This window comes from Prenolepis imparis, unplaced genomic scaffold (assembly GCF_030444845.1).
Source record: "Prenolepis imparis isolate NDT839.2.m4 unplaced genomic scaffold, iyPreImpa1.0 SCAF_7, whole genome shotgun sequence".
In the NCBI taxonomy this organism is placed as follows: Eukaryota; Metazoa; Arthropoda; class Insecta; order Hymenoptera; family Formicidae; genus Prenolepis; species Prenolepis imparis.
In genome coordinates, this window is record NW_028141165.1 from 19445926 (window position 1) to 19465754 (window position 19829).

A 19829-nucleotide genomic window follows, 5' to 3' on the forward strand; every position below is an offset into this window, starting at 1 on the left:
ATGATAAAGATTTATACATTGAAACTTCATCTAAAAGTAGTAAAGATAAAAAAAGAAACTGCTGCCTCTTTTGTAAAAAGTTATATACAAAAATAGCACGTCATTTAGAGACCATTCATTCCAATGAAGATGAAGTTAAAAAGTTCAGTTTACTGCCCCAAAAATGTACAGAAAGATTAAAAATAATAGATACAATTAGACGCAAAGGAAATTTTCAGTACAACACTGACAAAAATGTCGGCAAAGGCGATTTAATCGTCTGTCGAAGACCACAAGCTTCAAAAAATAAGGAAGTTAAAGATTACTTATCCTGCGCAAAATATTATGGTTTTTTTTCTAAAATTTCACTTCGCCAACATTTTTATCGATGTACTGGTCGTAATAGCAAACATGCTAAAGCTGTAACAATTTTGGGACGTTCAATTTTAGGTAGAGTTCATAGCGCAGCTAATAAAAAATTACGATCTGTAATATTACTTGTGATAAGAGAGGATGATGTGTATCGCGTAATAAAATATGATAAGCTCATTATTTTATATGGTAACAAATTATCAATTAAATATAAACTTCAACACCAACATGACATGATTCGCGCGCATTTAAGAATGTTGGGTGGTTTTCTATTAACTATTAAAGAAAGTAATAAAAATATAATTGATTTTGAATCTATATATCATCCAAAATTTTATGAAGACGTTATTAGTATAGTTAACAAAGTAGCGGGTTTAGATAATGAAGTAGGAATTTATTCTAAATCTACTACAGCAGCTATGTTAGGAACATTAATAAAAAAAGTTGGTCATATATTATTATTAAGCAATGCATAAAACGGCAGGATGATGAAAAAAAAGGTTTAGTCAAAGATTTTTTAGAATTATTAATAGAAGATTACGGTACCAGTGTTAACAAAACAGTTATGGAAACACGCTTACAACATCAAAGACGAAAAAGTGATCATCTTCCATCATTGGATGACATAGCTAAATTGTATATGTATTTAAAATGTAAACGACAGAAAGCATTTGAGGATTTAACGAATGAATACATGTAACGATACCCCCCGTTACCCGACCGAATACCGTGCGGAAGACTGCGCCCGGCAAACACCGGCCTGGCGATGCAGCGGGCGCAATGCGCCATCATTTATTAATACACGCAAATCGGGCCAGTTGTTTAAAATCCGTCCGGCGCACCGTACCGAAAACAACGACGTCACGAAACGACCCGAGCGCTACCGAAGACGCGCGGAAAATCCCGAATGCGAAACTGGGAACGCGAAACTGGACTTAAAAAGAGCGATCCGAGACGGGAAAGGATCACTCCGGTTCCCGATCCGCTCTCGAGCACACGTCCAGAACCGATTCCAATACACAACACTAGTAAGCAGCAAATAACGGGGGTCGGGTGTACTCTGCCTCCGATGGGTGTTCCCATCTAAAAAACGCCCTAGTGCCTTCCGTCTTCTCTATCTCTGAGCGTACGACCAAAGGGGTCGGGTGTGCCCGGCCTCTACCGAGAGTTCTCGGTTAGCGGAAAAACGCTTGCATCCTTCCGTACCCCAGTTCCGGCAATCAATCACAAGGTAGGGAGTTCCCCGCCTTGGACGGGAGTTTCCGTCGCCGGTAACTATCCTCCGCGCAACTGCATCCTGACACGCGGACGCAAATAACGACACGCTAAAGAGCCCGCGTATAATACCGCGCGACTTCGAGATATATCGAACGCTCTCTCGGGCGCGAGAGAGTACGCATAGAAAAACGCGAATTCCGGAGCCACGCGCTCGACCCCGCAACGCCCCGCTTCACGCGCCGTCACCGTTCGCGCAATAACATCAACACGCCTGAAACAGTGGCCCTTTAAAGTGTCGCTATTAACGCCTAGGGGCAATAACCTCGCGATCAAAACATATGATCGCGAATCTCTGTACTGCTATTCTCTCACCGCGTTATTTTGATGTATCGAACGGAAACGTGTCTCGCATTGTGTATGTAATTATAATATTAAATCACGGATCTACTTTGATGTATTTAACGGAAGCGTTTATCGCCTTGTGTATGTAATTATAATATTAGATCCCGGATCTATTCTAAAGTAATTAGCGGAAGCGTTTATCGCCTTGTGTATGTAATTATAATATTAGATCACGGATCTATTCTGAAATATCTCTATCCGAAGCGTTTAACGCATTGTTCCGTTAACTGAATTGATAGTCTCGCGCGAATTATTGTCTGTACCCAAGGGGTACGAAACCTTATTTTCTTTATTGAATAAACGAGTTCTTCATTTGCATCTTAAAATATTGTCTTGTGTTTTCACCTCAACCGTCTTCCCGAACCTTGTGATCCCGACTGAGCGAAGTCCGGCCGTATCGGGAAAAACGGTACGTTACAAATACACATATGAAACTTGGTTGGCGTTGGCAGAATGTACGTTAACCTCAGTCCAATTGTTCAATCGTAAACGAGCTGGTGAAATTGAACGCATATTAATTGCAGATTTTGTACAGTACAGAGGTATTGATCCAGATACAATTAATGATCTCTTTAAAAAAATTTCATTGAAGGCACAAGAAGCAACAAAAAAATATGTGCGATTTGTGATTAGAGGCAAACTTGGTCGCACAGTACATGTGATATTAAACTATAATTTGTTAGAATGTGTAAAATTAATACTACACTTTCGCGAAAAGGTTAAAGTTCCTGCAGAAAATCCGTATATTTTTGGTCTTCCAAGTTATAATCGAAAACGTTTTAAATATTTGAGAGCTTGTGTTCTTATGAGGAAATTTTCTGAAGATTGTAATGCGAAAGTTACACATTTATTACGTGGCACGAAGTTAAGAAAGCACATTGCTACATTTTGTGCAAGTATGGAGCTTGCTGACACTGAAATATCTGACCTTGCAAATTTCATGGGGCATGCTGAAAAAATCCATAGAGGTGTATAGACAACCCATTATTAGTCGTGATATTTTGAATATTACACAACATTTAGAAGCAGCTCATGGATGTGATTCTCAAAGTACTAATGAAGATAGCAGCAATAACGAAGAAGATATCAGAAAAGAAAATATAGAAACAGCTATAAATGAAGGTGATTTATTAATTATTAATTGCATTAATAATATTAATTTTATGTAAGTTATAAATAAGAAAGAGAGAGAGAGAGAGAGAGAGAGAGAGAGAGAAAGAGAGCATTTGTAGTTATTTACATAAATCATTCTAAAAATCTTTCTAAAGACAAAATCTATCAAAATGTGCATATTAATTAAATGATATTTACTAATGCAATATGTATACTAATTACAGAAACAAGTGGTAATAGCTCATTTGTTAATACATCTACATCAGGAATTGTTGATACATCTACATCAGGAATTACAGTTGCTCAAAAACTAAAAAACGTTCTAGTAAGTTGCAAGCTATATTATTATACGTATACTTTATTAGAGACCATTATGTATTAATGACTATTGTGACAAAATTATAAAAATAACATTTATAATTTGACGATTGATTAATCAATGAGATAGTTATAAGTCTACATCTACATATTTTTTGGTGTCTCGTTAAACAACTATAATTTTTTTCAATAAAGCGATAATCAATTTAAATCCATAAATTTACATTACAATATATTAAATTTATTCAATTAACAATGCTTTCATTGATTTTACTAAATTGTTAAAATTTAAAATAAATTTAATAACTTAAATGATTAATAATGAAACAGTCTATCGAGTAAATTATCTGTAGTGCAATATAAATTATAATTTATAAATTGATTCTAGACGTATGTGTACTTACCTCAATTTGTGTATAGTTAATAGGATATTCTAATAGAAAATTCTAATAATATTGTAGGAAATAATCATTATCTTTGTATAGGTTCTCCATACGGTCACACAAAACGAAGACGATGGACTGAAGATGAAAAAAAGTCGTGCTAACAGCATTTGATCAAGTCATAAAGAGTGGCAAATTACCTTCTATAAAGGAAATCCATGAAGTTATAAAACAAAATCCATGCATAAGTAACAGATCATCACCGCAAGTAAAGACATGGTTACATAATCAACTTAAAAAAAACAAATAATGAGTCAAATGTTAAATGTATTCCTAAAATTTCCGGATTTTTTGTTATTAATATGTTCACTATATTGCAAATTATACTTTGTAAAAGCATAAACATAAATAATGAGTTAAGTTATATCAAATTCATGACAATAATAAGTATATAGGTAGTAGTATACATATAGTAGTAGTATATAAGTAGATACTTATATATAGAGTTATTTTCTTTAAAAAAACGAGATGATACATTTTCCTTTTCACTATTTTAATTAATCATTCTGAATATCTTCGAATATAGGTTTGCGGTTAAGAACTATTTTGTTGCATTCAAGATAATGTAGAATCTATAAAATTAAAAATCTTTCATTAAAAAAAAAGTCTGAATAAGTTAAATTAAATTACAAATTCAAAAGGAGGCTATATGGAGCCACGCGTAGGGTGTAGGTACGCAAATATTAAAACTTGTTGGAAAAACAAATTTATTGAATCTAAATGTTTCGGTCCTTTCTTTGGACCTTCTTCAGTAAATTTAATACAATAAATAATAATGGGGAATCTACATACTACCGCACGTAGCGCAAAAGCCGTGAGCCCCCCCTATCGATATCCCATTAGATAGACAAAGTGACATAATATGTCATGAGGTACTCAAAAGTGGACTATAATGACGAGTATAGTGAGGAATTTCCGAAAGGGGGCTCACTCTTACTCACACACTCATCCATCGCACGTTCACACGACCGTACGCGGACGCGCCCGACGCACGAGTGAAGAAGATATTCGTTCTGATGCTATTTATAAGGCGCCCTACCACGGCTCATAGCCTGTTATCGAAGTCAATGTCAAACAATGTGTGGAATTTATTTCTCCTTCTCTCTCTCTCTCCCTCTCCCTCTCCCTCCACTCTCTCTCTCACCCTCTCTCTCCCTTTCACCCCTCCGTCTCTCTCCCTCTATCACTGTCCTCCCTTCCTCTCGCTTCCCCCCCCCTTTTCTCTATCACCCTCTCTCAAACATACGATGTATGGAGATTAATGTTACAAATGATTTATGGCTCTCTAAAGGAATTCGATAACAACTAAACGAAGACCGTTTTTCAAGAAATTTGAGTCATATTTGTCACAACAGATATATATGCTTGACTTAGACACTCTGTGTCTTCTTGTCGGTTTAGGCCATTTATCTGGCGCCTGATAAACAGCATCTCTGAAACAAGTCTCTTCCTTAGAAACGGTTCCTCATCCAAAATCTCAACGTTATCCCAATCAAATTCGTGGTTATTCAGCCTGTGATCCGTGATCACGGATTTTTGCGCGGTGTTTCTTTTTATGTGATTTCTGTGCTCCCTAATGCGTGTTCTCAACTGCCTGCTGGTCTGACCGACATAAGAGGCATTACAATTTTGACATGAAATTTTGTATACAACGTTATTATGCCAATCTTTCTGCAGTGTGTCTTTATGCACGCGGATAAACGAGCGTAACTTATTCAAACCTGCGTAGGACATTTTTACATCTAGATCACGGACCACATGGCTAAACCGCTCGGACCATTTGGGTATGTATGGGACATTAAAATATGCAACGCGAGCCGAATTAGTATCAGGTGTTCTGTTAGCGTCACCTGAATTATTATTTTTATTTCTCGCAAACAAAGTCCTAAGCCTTTCGTGAAATGTTTCAAAAATCAGTTGTAATGGATACCCATTATCACGTAACACCCCAATGACCAATTCGAGGTTCTTTTGGTAATATCTTGGATGTGATAACCAGAAAACCCTATCTATTAGGCCAAATATTGTGCCTCTCTTGTGGCAGAGAGGGTGACAGGAGTAATAATTCAGATATCTTCCCGAAAATGTTGGTTTATGATACCAATCGAATTCAACGTATCCCCGGTTTAGAATGAATGTAACATCCAAAAAATCGAGTCTATTGCCCCCCTTTTCCAAAGTAAACTGTAATCTGTTATGACACGCGTTAAACTGTCTTAGTATCGCCTGGCTCGTCCCGGGAGGGACAGCCAACGCGATATCATCAACATAGCGTACGTAGATCGGGAGTTCAAAAGGAAGGTCTCCTATCACCCTGCTCTCCAAATCGCGCATGGTTAAATCGGCTACTATGGGAGACAGCGGAGAACCCATGGGCGCTCCGAAGGTTTGTTGATAGATTATGCCATCAAAGGTGAAAAAAGTTGAGTGAAGAACAAGCCGGACTGTCCCCAAAAATTCCACGCGCGGTATCGTACAGTTATTTTCTATGAAATTCCACCTCGCGGCTATGCCGTCGACTGCCAAATCCAATGGGACGTTAGTGAATAGAGAGACCACATCCAGTGAAATAAGTTCACAATTGTCACCAACGTAAGTTCCATCGAGTTTGTTGACCAGTCGAAAGCTATTCTCCACATGACTGTCCGCCGCCGGGACCGACTTGTATATGATTTTGTGGAGAAACGTCGCAAGACAGTGCAGCGGCGTGTTCAGTGAGGAGACGATGATTCGCAGGGGGCAGCCCGACTTGTGAATCTTAGGGAGCCCATAGGCTCTTGGCAGTACTCCCTCCGAACAATTCAACGACCTGTATATCGTGTCGGATATATAATCTAAGTTTTTCCACCTTGTAAGCAATTCATGCAAACTGTTGATAATTCTTCTGGTGGGATCCTTCTTTATTCTAATGTAAGTATTTGTATCACCAAGGAGGACCTTCATCTTGTCCAAATAAGATGTCTTTTCTAAAGCGACTGTTATATTGCCCTTATCGGCTCGCGTAAAAATGATATTAGGATTATCGCGTATAAACGTTCTCGCTGCTAGGGACGCGCCCGAGAGCTCCTTATCAAACAAAGATTCTTCAGGGTTGCAACTGGCCAACTTGTTAACAATTGCCGACGACCTCTGGCGAACCAAAGGCCGAACGCCAACTTCCACTTTGTCGATACTATATTCTATACTTTTGATAAATTCCATAAGAACTCGATCTTTATTCTTACTTGGCAAACAAAAGTTGTCGCCCAGTTGCAAAACTCCCTGTATTTCTAATGGAATATCTGTTGAGGAAAGGTTTTTAAACCACTTCTCCCTGATGTGCAAAGGGGAGACTGTGTGGTTGTCAAAGGATAAGGGGTTCAAGTTAATAGTAAAGGAGGAGGAAGTAGAAGAAGCGTTTAGAGGTGTGAAGGAAAATTCGGAACCCCCGGACGGTCGCGCACGACGCCCGTTAAACGGGATCAATGACGCGCCAAGATTAACTCCTCCCTGCTGATCACGTGCCACAGAAAAATATTGGACTGGACGAATATTAGCTCTAATCAATCGTTCTTTTTTGGCAATGAGCCAATTTAATTTCTTATCCAGTCTGCTACTTTCACTCACAAAGTGGAAACGAAGAGACCTGTTTTGTCTAGCAAAAAACTCATTGCAGATGGTGATTGGTAGTGAGCGCGCGACGCTACGTGCCAGTCTGCAACTATGCGTACGTATCGCCTGAATACGCCTATGAGCATCACAGATCTCTACGTGTGTCATACTTTTGGTAAACCGATCAATAATATGATTCAACTTATTGTTATAGCCCGAACTATAACCAGTAGTTATTAGAAATTAGAATTTACTGAATATCTTTATAGAATACTGTAAAACATTTTTGCTTATAAAAGAGCGCTCTCGACAAACGCTCGTCGCGTGAAAACGCTAACGCAGCGAGACACGCACGAAGCACCGGAAACCGCGAGATGCAAGCGAAGACCAGGGACTTCGACCTGCTTCGCTTGCAATTAGACCAAAAACGCGTGAGTATTGTTAACCAATCAGAGACCTGTTTCCAAGGGCCTCTCCCGAAAGAAATCCAAGAAACAAAGAGGATATAGGACGGAGAGCCCGCCCGCGAAGGCAGTCTCGAATACAATTCCTAAACATCAAGACGTGGTCGCTAATAAGAAACCAGAACATCAGAACGAGACTCACTAACAACGACCTGAATTATTGAGAGGAATACGAATATACGCTCATCGAATGTTACGCGAATATATATTTAAAGAAAGGACGAGAAATAAAGCGAAACCATATTCAATCCGAAATAAAAGTGTATTTTAAGAGAAAGAAAAGAGTACAACACTCCTAACTTCCTACGAAGTCCTGCACGACCCGAGGATCCTCATCCTTAATTCGGCGCAACCCCAGTGCCTTGTTCGAGGCACACAACAAAATTGGTGGCAGCGGTGGGATCGCGCCGACGGACCGCCAGGACCAGCAGGAACCTGAAGACCTGAAAACAATACAAAAGTATTAGAAAAATCAGGCACGTCGAAATAATCGACGGACAACACAGAAAGCAGCATACTAAAAAATAAGACCCGCAATACACACATACACAACGTGTGGAAGCAGGCACGTCAGTTAGAAGAAACAGCTGACGGAAATAAGCAGAAGTCACAGTGCAGTGAAAGTGAAGGACGGACAACGCAAGCAGTACGAAGAGCGATAAGCAAGCAGCTGAGAATCGAGTAGGATCGCCAACGTCCCAAGGACAACGCCGACCTGCGACAATCTCATGGACAACGCGTCATCACGGAGCGACGACCTGTCGTGTCAAGCACGAGCACCGAGCCGCCAGCCGTTATCAGCCCACGAGCGATCGAATTGCAGCAGCAGCAGCCAAGCCGTACCGAGCGATAAAGAGCGTAACGATGCGAACCGTAATACTGTAAGTCCGATCCTTATAATATTTCTGCGTGAATGTCGGAAGGGAACAAGACATCCCCGAAACCGATAGCGAACAAATCTTGGCTACATAGCGACTCAGCCAAACGAGCGATTCAAGCGTTACCCTTAACTGTAGAAAGACTCGAGCGAGTTCGTAGAAAATTAGAAAACGAATATTCAAGCGAAAGCGAAAACGAATTACCCGCGAACGTCATTGTTAAGCGCGAGTTCCCCTTCGATAGCTTTGACGAAAGTATACTAAAGACGCGAACAGACGGTAATAACGAAAATATAAAAGAAATTAAAATATGCGCAAGCAAAACCCCTAGCAACGCGTCACAGAAAAGCGGATGGTCAACTACGTACGATAGTAGCGATTTTGACTCTAACGAAGATAACATGTCGGTGATGCACACTCCACCAAATGGTGCAGCGGACGTATCCGTGGGTGCTGTGGACCGCGAAATTGGTCGCCTACGCGAAACTATAGAGCGCGGAAACGTACATCGCGTAGAAGTCGACGTACACAGGACACCCGCCGAACATAGGACACCCGTCGAAAACAACGCGAACGAGGAAAATCCTTTGATGCGCGACGTATTACAAGGCCTACGAGATTTACAAATCGAAATGCGGACAGAAATAAATAAAATGTATGATTGGAGGTCACGCGGAGAGAGATCAGACGACAGTCGTCAAAGCTCCCGCGAACGCGCACGCAAACGGGATGCAAATAGGCACCGCGATAATCGACATCTCCGTGAACACACCCGTAATCAAGATGCGGAAGAGAGATGCGACAGTCGGCAAGATCTACGCGAACTCACTCCCGAGCGAGACAGAAATAATCAACGTGATCACCGCGACTACCCTCGAAATCGAGACGCAGGAGATCGACGGAATCTACGCGAACACACACGCGAACAGGGAGCGGATAGGCGCTTAGACAATAGGCAGATTAGATCCCGCGAACGCGCTTATGATCGAGATTCGGACGAAGAGCACGAGCCTCGTATGGCTTACGGACGAACCGAGCGTGACATCCGAAATCGGCGGAATGCCTCACAACGGTACATGTCACTAAAGGAGGCGCGAATAATGATACCGGAGTTCGACGGCACAACGCGAACCCGATTACAAGAATTTTTAAACTCCTGTACGTACGCAATTAAAAATATTCACCCCGATGACGAGGAAGCGTTAATTCAAGGAATATTATTTACTAAATTACGGGGAAAAGCCATGCAAGATTTCGAGACACGAGACATTCAAACGTTCGAAGAATTGAAAGACCAACTAGAAAATTCTTATCAAAGTAAGCGGAGTACAGCGCATTTACAAATCGAGTTCAATTCGCTCAAGCAAAACTTTAACGAACCGGCACAGAGTTTCGGACAACGCGTCGACAAACTTGCCAGGAAATTATATAGCTCAATGATTGAGGGAGAAAAGCGTTCGAGCACATATAAGCGTGCTATTTTAGAAACCATACAAAGCCAAGCATTACTCAATTTCCAATTCGGGTTACGTAACGAATTGAAAATACTCGTGCGATCACAACGATACACAACACTCCAAGAAGCGATAACGGGCGCAACCGCAGAAGAAAAGTTAATAGGATCTAACGCATCGCGAATGACAAATGCATCACAAAGCAAAACTGGGCAACAACCGCGACAAGGTCAACATAAAACCACGCAATGTTATAAATGCGGAAAATCGGGACATTACGGACGCGATTGCCGCAGTAGTAAATACGCGCTCCCAAAACCGGACAAGCCCCCTCGCGCAAATACCGTAGAGAAATTCTGCAATTATTGCAAAAAACGCGGACATAATCGCCACGAGTGTTGGACTCTAAATGGAAGGCCGAAAACAAATACACCGGACCACGATAAGGGAACCGATAATAAAAAATCGCGAAGCATAAATAAAATTGAAAACCGTAAGAAACCACAATCGCAAAAAAGAGATACCGAATCCGAGTATAGCAGTGACGAAGAAGAACGGCAAGAAGAAAAGAATAAAAAGACACGCGCGATAGAATATCAGGTGACTCACGTGCGACAGACGCCTCGTGGAGCAGCGAGCCTGAATTTAATAACTCTACCTATACGCGAAGTAAAGAACGGCAAGATTAACATGCTCTACGATTCTGGAGCTACTGTCTCTTTAATAAAAGTTAAACACCTGAAAGGTGAAACCGAGATATACAACGACAAAATTACTTTGATCGGCATAACCGGGCATAAAGCGCGAACAATAGGAAAATTCTACGCGACTAGGCATCGATCTAGGCAGCCGAAAAATCAAACACGCGATTTATGTCGTAAAGGACGACTTCCCAATGGAATACGAAGGGATCATAGGAATCGATTTTCTACAAAACTGCCCATACGATTGCTAACAATTCTTTTTCGGTCGTATTGTAATTTTGCTCTGCCCGAGATAACACTCGGCTGGCGTAAGCGATAGGTCGGTCATTGCCTACCGGTCCCTGTGACAGCACGGCTCCGATTGCGTAGTCGGAGGCATCGGTGGTCACGTTGAATTCTTCGATGAAGTCCGGATATTTTAACACTGGCGCGGTCATTCATTTTTCTTTTAGGGTGTCGAACGCGATTTGTTGTTCGTTTCCCCATACAAAAACTTCCGTCTTTTTTGTTAGTTTTGTTAACGGTTTCGCGATTCGCGAGAAATCTTCAATGAATTTGCGATAGTAGCCCGCTAGTCCGATAAACGATTGTATGTCTTTTATTTTTTGTGGCGTCGGAAAATTTTTTACCGCGTCTAGTTTCGACGGATCGGGTAATATGCCGTTCTCGGAAATAATATGCCCTAAGTATATTACTTCTTTACGTAAAAATTCGCACTTTTCCGGTTGCAATTTTAAATTATGTTTTCGTAATCTCTGTAATACTTCCACGAGTCTTTTGTTATGATCCTCTAAACTGGGTCCGTATATTACGATGTCGTCGAGATAAACGAGACATCTGAGCCCTTGTATCCCTGTTAGTACCGAATTCATTAATCGTTGGAAGGTCGCAGGCGCGTTTTTTAATCCAAACGGCATTCGGTTGAACTCGTAGTGTCCATAGGGGGTTGAAAAGGCGGTTTTGTTTTTATCGCGCTCAGCCATCGGTATCTGGTGATATCCTGATGCTAGATCAAGCGTCGTAAAATATTTGGCGTTCCCTAACTGGTCCAATATATCGGTAATATTAGGCAGAGGAAATGAGTCGCCTATAGTTAAATCGTTAACTTTCCGGAAGTCTACTACTACCCTGAGTCTTTGTTTTCCTGACGCATCGGCTTTTTTCGGCACTACTAATAATGGAGCATTCCATTGACTCATGCTTGTTCTAATAATTTGGTCTTTTAGCATTCCTTGCACTTGCTTATTTACTTCTGCTTTATGCTTCTCGGGAAGGCGGTATGGTCTTACGTTGACGGGCGAGGTGTCAGCGCGCGTGTTTATCTCGTGCTTTATCGTCGCGGTGCATGTCAGTGGTTCTTCATTTAAATGAAATATATCGCTATATTCTTCGCATATCCGTTGTACTGAGCGTTTTTCTTCGACGTTTAGATGATCCGTGCGTAATAATTGTCAGATTCGTTCGTCGCGCGTTGACGAGTTATGAGTGTCGCCCGTGTGTATCGTGTATACTTTGTGTGCGTTATCTTCACATATGTCTTCTACGGTTACGAGCGGCGTACTAATCTCTACGGTCTCGTCGGTCGTATTAATTATACTGACGGGGCACACAAAATTTTTTGGTTCTACCAGGCATCGTCCGATATATATTCCCGGTGCTGTTTCTTCGGCCTTTATCACGCCTATCTTATTACGATTCGTTGCCGCTTGTATTATCGTTTCGCTACGCGGTTTTAATTGAATTTTATTGTACGGTCGTAATTTTAATACGGCGTTTCCTATTTGAATCTCCTGTTTTTTGTAATCGCACGTGACTTGTTGTTTTTGTAGAAAATCGATTCCTATGATCCCTTCGTATTCCATTGGGAAGTCGTCCTTTACGACATAAATCGCGTGTTTGATTTTTACTAGGCTGCCTAGATCGATAGTCGCGTAGAATTTTCCTATTGTTCGCGCTTTATGCCCGGTTATGCCGATCAAAGTAATTTTGTCGTTGTATATCTCGGTTTCACCTTTCAGGTGTTTAACTTTTATTAAAGAGACAGTAGCTCCAGAATCGTAGAGCATGTTAATCTTGCCGTTCTTTACTTCGCGTATAGGTAGAGTTATTAAATTCAGGCTCGCTGCTCCACGAGGCGTCTGTCGCACGTGAGTCACCTGATATTCTATCGCGCGTGTCTTTTTATTCTTTTCTTCTTGCCGTTCTTCTTCGTCACTGCTATACTCGGATTCGGTATCTCTTTTTTGCGATTGTGGTTTCTTACGGTTTTCAATTTTATTTATGCTTCGCGATTTTTTATTATCGGTTCCCTTATCGTGGTCCGGTGTATTTGTTTTCGGCCTTCCATTTAGAGTCCAACACTCGTGGCGATTATGTCCGCGTTTTTTGCAATAATTGCAGAATTTCTCTACGGTATTTGCGCGAGGGGGCTTGTCCGGTTTTGGGAGCGCGTATTTACTACTGCGGCAATCGCGTCCGTAATGTCCCGATTTTCCGCATTTATAACATTGCGTGGTTTTATGTTGACCTTGTCGCGGTTGTTGCCCAGTTTTGCTTTGTGATGCATTTGTCATTCGCGATGCGTTAGATCCTATTAACTTTTCTTCTGCGGTTGCGCCCGTTATCGCTTCTTGGAGTGTTGTGTATCGTTGTGATCGCACGAGTATTTTCAATTCGTTACGTAACCCGAATTGGAAATTGAGTAATGCTTGGCTTTGTATGGTTTCTAAAATAGCACGCTTATATGTGCTCGAACGCTTTTCTCCCTCAATCATTGAGCTATATAATTTCCTGGCAAGTTTGTCGACGCGTTGTCCGAAACTCTGTGCCGGTTCGTTAAAGTTTTGCTTGAGCGAATTGAACTCGATTTGTAAATGCGCTGTACTCCGCTTACTTTGATAAGAATTTTCTAGTTGGTCTTTCAATTCTTCGAACGTTTGAATGTCTCGTGTCTCGAAATCTTGCATGGCTTTTCCCCGTAATTTAGTAAATAATATTCCTTGAATTAACGCTTCCTCGTCATCGGGGTGAATATTTTTAATTGCGTACGTACAGGAGTTTAAAAATTCTTGTAATCGGGTTCGCGTTGTGCCGTCGAACTCCGGTATCATTATTCGCGCCTCCTTTAGTGACATGTACCGTTGTGAGGCATTCCGCCGATTTCGGATGTCACGCTCGGTTCGTCCGTAAGCCATACGAGGCTCGTGCTCTTCGTCCGAATCTCGATCATAAGCGCGTTCGCGGGATCTAATCTGCCTATTGTCTAAGCGCCTATCCGCTCCCTGTTCGCGTGTGTGTTCGCGTAGATTCCGTCGATCTCCTGCGTCTCGATTTCGAGGGTAGTCGCGGTGATCACGTTGATTATTTCTGTCTCGCTCGGGAGTGAGTTCGCGTAGATCTTGCCGACTGTCGCATCTCTCTTCCGCATCTTGATTACGGGTGTGTTCACGGAGATGTCGATTATCGCGGTGCCTATTTGCATCCCGTTTGCGTGCGCGTTCGCGGGAGCTTTGACGACTGTCGTCTGATCTCTCTCCGCGTGACCTCCAATCATACATTTTATTTATTTCTGTCCGCATTTCGATTTGTAAATCTCGTAGGCCTTGTAATACGTCGCGCATCAAAGGATTTTCCTCGTTCGCGTTGTTTTCGACGGGTGTCCTATGTTCGGCGGGTGTCCTGTGTACGTCGACTTCTACGCGATGTACGTTTCCGCGCTCTATAGTTTCGCGTAGGCGACCAATTTCGCGGTCCACAGCACCCACGGATACGTCCGCTGCACCATTTGGTGGAGTGTGCATCACCGACATGTTATCTTCGTTAGAGTCAAAATCGCTACTATCGTACGTAGTTGACCATCCGCTTTTCTGTGACGCGTTGCTAGGGGTTTTGCTTGCGCATATTTTAATTTCTTTTATATTTTCGTTATTACCGTCTGTTCGCGTCTTTAGTATACTTTCGTCAAAGCTATCGAAGGGGAACTCGCGCTTAACAATGACGTTCGCGGGTAATTCGTTTTCGCTTTCGCTTGAATATTCGTTTTCTAATTTTCTACGAACTCGCTCGAGTCTTTCTACAGTTAAGGGTAACGCTTGAATCGCTCGTTTGGCTGAGTCGCTATGTAGCCAAGATTTGTTCGCTATCGGTTTCGGGGATGTCTTGTTCCCTTCCGACATTCACGCAGAAATATTATAAGGATCGGACTTACAGTATTACGGTTCGCATCGTTACGCTCTTTATCGCTCGGTACGGCTTGGCTGCTGCTGCTGCAATTCGATCGCTCGTGGGCTGATAACGGCTGGCGGCTCGGTGCTCGTGCTTGACACGACAGGTCGTCGCTCCGTGATGACGCGTTGTCCATGAGATTGTCGCAGGTCGGCGTTGTCCTTGGGACGTTGGCGATCCTACTCGATTCTCAGCTGCTTGCTTATCACTCTTCGTACTGCTTGCGTTGTCCGTCCTTCACTTTCACTGCACTGTGACTTCTGCTTATTTCCGTCAGCTGTTTCTTCTAACTGACGTGCCTGCTTCCACACGTTGTGTATGTGTGTATTGCGGGTCTTATTTTTTAGTATGCTGCTTTCTGTGTTGTCCGTCGATTATTTCGACGTGCCTGATTTTTCTAATACTTTTGTATTGTTTTCAGGTCTTCAGGTTCCTGCTGGTCCTGGCGGTCCGTCGGCGCGATCCCACCGCTGCCACCAATTTTGTTGTGTGCCTCGAACAAGGCACTGGGGTTGCGCCGAATTAAGGATGAGGATCCTCGGGTCGTGCAGGACTTCGTAGGAAGTTAGGAGTGTTGTACTCTTTTCTTTCTCTTAAAATACACTTTTATTTCGGATTGAATATGGTTTCGCTTTATTTCTCGTCCTTTCTTTAAATATATATTCGCGTAACATTCGATGAGCGTATATTCGTATTCCTCTCATTAATTCAGGTCGTTGTTAGTGAGTCTCGTTCTGATGTTCTGGTTTCTTATTAGCGACCACGTCTTGATGTTTAGGAATTGTATTCGAGACTGCCTTCGCGGGCGGGCTCTCCGTCCTATATCCTCTTTGTTTCTTGGATTTCTTTCGGGAGAGGCCCTTGGAAACAGGTCTCTGATTGGTTAACAATACTCACGCGTTTTTGGTCTAATTGCAAGCGAAGCAGGTCGAAGTCCCTGGTCTTCGCTTGCATCTCGCGGTTTCCGGTGCTTCGCGCGTGTCTCGCTGCGTTAGCGTTTTCACGCGACGAGCGTTTGTCGAGAGCGCTCTTTTATAAGCAAAAATGTTTTACAGTATTCTATAAAGATATTCAGTAAATTCTAATTTCTAATAACTACTGGTTATAGTTTGGGCTATAACATTATTTATTGATCTAAAATTTTTGGATGTTACATTCATTCTAAACCGGGGATACGTTGAATTCGATTGGTATCATAAACCAACATTTTCGGGAAGATATCTGAATTATTACTCCTGTCACCCTCTCTGCCACAAGAGAGGCACAATATTTGGCCTAATAGATAGGGTTTTCTGGTTATCACATCCAAGATATCACCAAAAGAACCTCGAATTGGTCATTGGGGTGTTATGTGATAATGGGTATCCATTACAACTGATTTTTGAAACATTTCACAAAAGGCTTAGAACTTTGTTTGCGAGAAATAAAAATAATAATTCAGGTGACGCTAACAGAACACCTGATACTAATTCGGCTCGCGTTGCATATTTTAATGTCCCATACATACCCAAATGGTCCGAGCGGTTTAGCCATGTGGTCCGTGATCTAGATGTAAAAATGTCCTACACAGGTTTGAATAAGTTACGCTCGTTTATCCGCGTGCATAAAGACACACTGCAGAAAGATTGGCATAATAACGTTGTATACAAAATTTCATGTCAAAATTGTAATGCCTCTTATGTCGGTCAGACCAGCAGGCAGTTGAGAACACGCATTAGGGAGCACAGAAATCACATAAAAAGAAACACCGCGCAAAAATCCGTGATCACGGATCACAGGCTGAATAACCACGAATTTGATTGGGATAACGTTGAGATCTTGGATGAGGAACCGTTTCTAAGGAAGAGACTTGTTTCAGAGATGCTGTTTATCAGACGCCAGATAAATGGCCTAAACCGACAAGAAGACACAGAGTGTCTAAGTCAAGCATATATATCTGTTGTGACAAATATGCCTCAAATTTCTTGAAAAACGGTCTTCGTTTAGTTATTATCGAATTCCTTTAGAGAGCCATAAATTATTTGTAACATTAATCTCCATACATCGTATGTTTGAGAGAGGGAGATAGAGAAAAGGTGGGGGGAAGCGAGAGGAAGGAGGGACAGTGATAGAGGGAGAGAGACGGAGGGGCGAAAGGGAGAGAGAGGGTGAGTGAGAGAGTGGTGGGAGAGGGAGAGGGAGAGAGAGAGAGAAGGAGAAATAAATTCCACACATTGTTTGACATTGACTTCGATAACAGGCTATGAGCCGTGGTAGGGCGCCTTATAAATAGCATCAGAACGAATATCTTCTTCACTCGTGCGTCGGGCGCGTCCGCGTACGGTCGTGTGAACGTGCGATGGATGAGTGTGTGAGTAAGAGTGAGCCCCCTTTCGGAAATTCCTCACTATACTCGTCATTATAGTCCACTTTTGAGTACCTCATGACATATTATGTCACTTTGTCTATCTAATGGGATATCGATAGGGGGGGCTCACGGCTTTTGCGCTACGTGCGGTAGTATGTAGATTCCCCATTATTATTTATTGTATTAAATTTACTGAAGAAGGTCCAAAGAAAGGACCGAAACGTTTAGATTCAATAAATTTGTTTTTCCAACAAGTTTGTTTTTAATATTTGCGTACCTACACCCTACGCGTGGCTCTATATAGCCTCCTTTTGAATTTGTAATTTATCAATGCAGGGAGCCTACATTGTTACTTATAAGTTAAATTAAAATAAATGCAGTGCGGCATTTTAAGTTATTTTTTAATTAAATACTTATATACTTGTATAGTTGTTTAATAATATGTCAAAATTATATTGAATGTCTAATTTAATTAATCTTTCATTAGTTTAAAAATATACCTGTTTGCATTCTCTTAACAAAGCAAACAGTTCTTGCCGTCAGTATGCAATTGTGAATGTACAATACATAACTAAACAAAATATACTATAACTTTTTAGTTACATATGTGTCCCCTCACTAATATAAATATAATATGTAGAACTAAAAACATTTATGATCAGTGTTAGCTTTATTAATAATTTTATATATTTTCAACACTTTCAAGTTCTTTTTCTACAAACTAGATATAATATATGCATATTTGTCAAGTAATGTAAACATAGGTAAAAATAATGTTAAAGAATGTTATTACATATCACTACAAAGCTTAGTTAAATGCATCCAACCAGTTACAATCAATAAGTGATTGTTTCTTTAAATTATATACATGTGTAGTGTGACAGCTTGATAATCTTTCTTCCTTTAATATCAAATACTTTTACATTTTCCTTTTTTTCATCAAATAATTATTCTGAAAGTTTATGAGTACAGATTTGCTCTATTTTGTAATAGAACACACAACGGTAATGCAGAATATGTAAAGTATAAAAAAACTTTTATAAAAAATGTCTCAATGAATAAAACATAGAAGTAAATAAAAGAGTATAATATTTGTCAAGTAATAGAAGTATAAGTACCTTATAGAAATGACATTACATATTAATACAATAGCTCGATATGATAAAAATAAATTACAACTTTGGTTACAGAAAACCATACGAACATCTAAGCACACATTTTAATTCGTACGATATACTTTTTCCAAAACAATAAAATTATGTGCACACTTTGCCTTCACGTCATCGCATCTTATTAGTGTATAAAGTCTCTGAAATAATATAAAAAATAAATAACAAATAATAATTAAGCGCAGAAACATTTTTCTTTATTTCATACAAAATTTCTTACCACAAACTTGTTTAGTTAAATGCCAGTTATTTTGATAAGTGATAGTTCCTTCGAATTGTGTACATATATAGTGTGACTGTTTGATATCCCACTTCCTTGGATATTAGATGATTTTAGATAGATTTACATTTTACATTTTTCATATAATAATTATTCTAAAAATTTAGTCCACAATTGTACCAGAACTCTATTCTATAATAGAATACACAACTATAATGCAAAATATATAAAGTATAAAAAAACTTTTATAAAAATTGTTTTCATCAATAAAATATAGAAGTAAATAAAAGAATGTGAATAAACTACGCAATTTCACTCTAATTTATTGTTTATTACCTGCAGAAAGTCTTCTCCATTTGCTGCTAAATGAAAGGCAGTGAGGTTAGTTAATTCGTCCCGCTTTGTGTGCAAGATTCTGCAAACTCACATAAAACATTTTATTAATTGCTTATTAATTTTTTAATTAATTATATTTTTGATTCCTCTGCATAACATACATCGCGGAAACTTTTTTTATGTATTTAAGGTTGGGAAATCTGTCACATCAATAAAACATAGCGATATCAAATTCCGTTTTGATAGACAAAACCTGTGATATATATATATATAGAGTTTGATACAAAATGTCATTAATATAAAATTAATAAGCCATTAAAATATTATACGTAAATTTTAATCCTGTGCACAAAGCGGGACGAATTAACTAACCTCACCGCACGTCATTTGGCAATGAATGGAGAGAAGTTTCTGCGGGTAATAAACAATAAAATGGAAAAAAGTTGCAATTGGTTTATTCGTTGGTTTATTCATAGTTTATTATTCACACTCTTTTATTTACTTCTATATTTACTTCTGTTTTTTATTATTTTATTTTTTATTTTTATTTTATATTTACTTCTATACTGTGCTCATAAATTTTTAGACTAACTTTTT

General features: G+C 40.2%; 1 protein-coding gene and 1 pseudogene across 1 annotated transcript; one reads left to right on the plus strand and one right to left on the minus strand.

The window, feature by feature from the left end:
• Positions 1-4095, plus strand: LOC145939017 (uncharacterized; annotated as a pseudogene).
• A 247-nt stretch (positions 4096-4342) lies between these two features.
• On the minus strand, positions 4343-14805 carry LOC145938750 (uncharacterized). The gene is made up of 3 exons (XM_083042499.1): positions 13395-14805; positions 6159-7126; positions 4343-4417 (listed from the first exon to the last, which is right to left on the minus strand). Exons 1-3 carry the CDS (start codon positions 14743-14745, stop codon positions 4343-4345), a joined length of 2394 nt encoding a protein of 797 aa, XP_082898625.1. The 5' UTR covers positions 14746-14805.
• Between the last annotated feature and the right edge of the window lie 5024 nt (positions 14806-19829).

Coding starts and splice junctions, on each gene's coding strand:
- LOC145938750 (XM_083042499.1), bottom strand. CDS start 14,745: ATGTCGGTGATGCACACTCCACCAAATGGTGCAGCGGACGTATCCGTG. Junction 7,127..13,394: donor CGGACGCGATTGCCGCAGTA/GTAAATACGCGC, acceptor TTTCCTCAACAG/ATATTCCATTAGAAATACAG. Junction 4,418..6,158: donor TGCGCGATTTGGAGAGCAGG/GTGATAGGAGAC, acceptor TTAATTTTATAG/ATTCTACATTATCTTGAATG.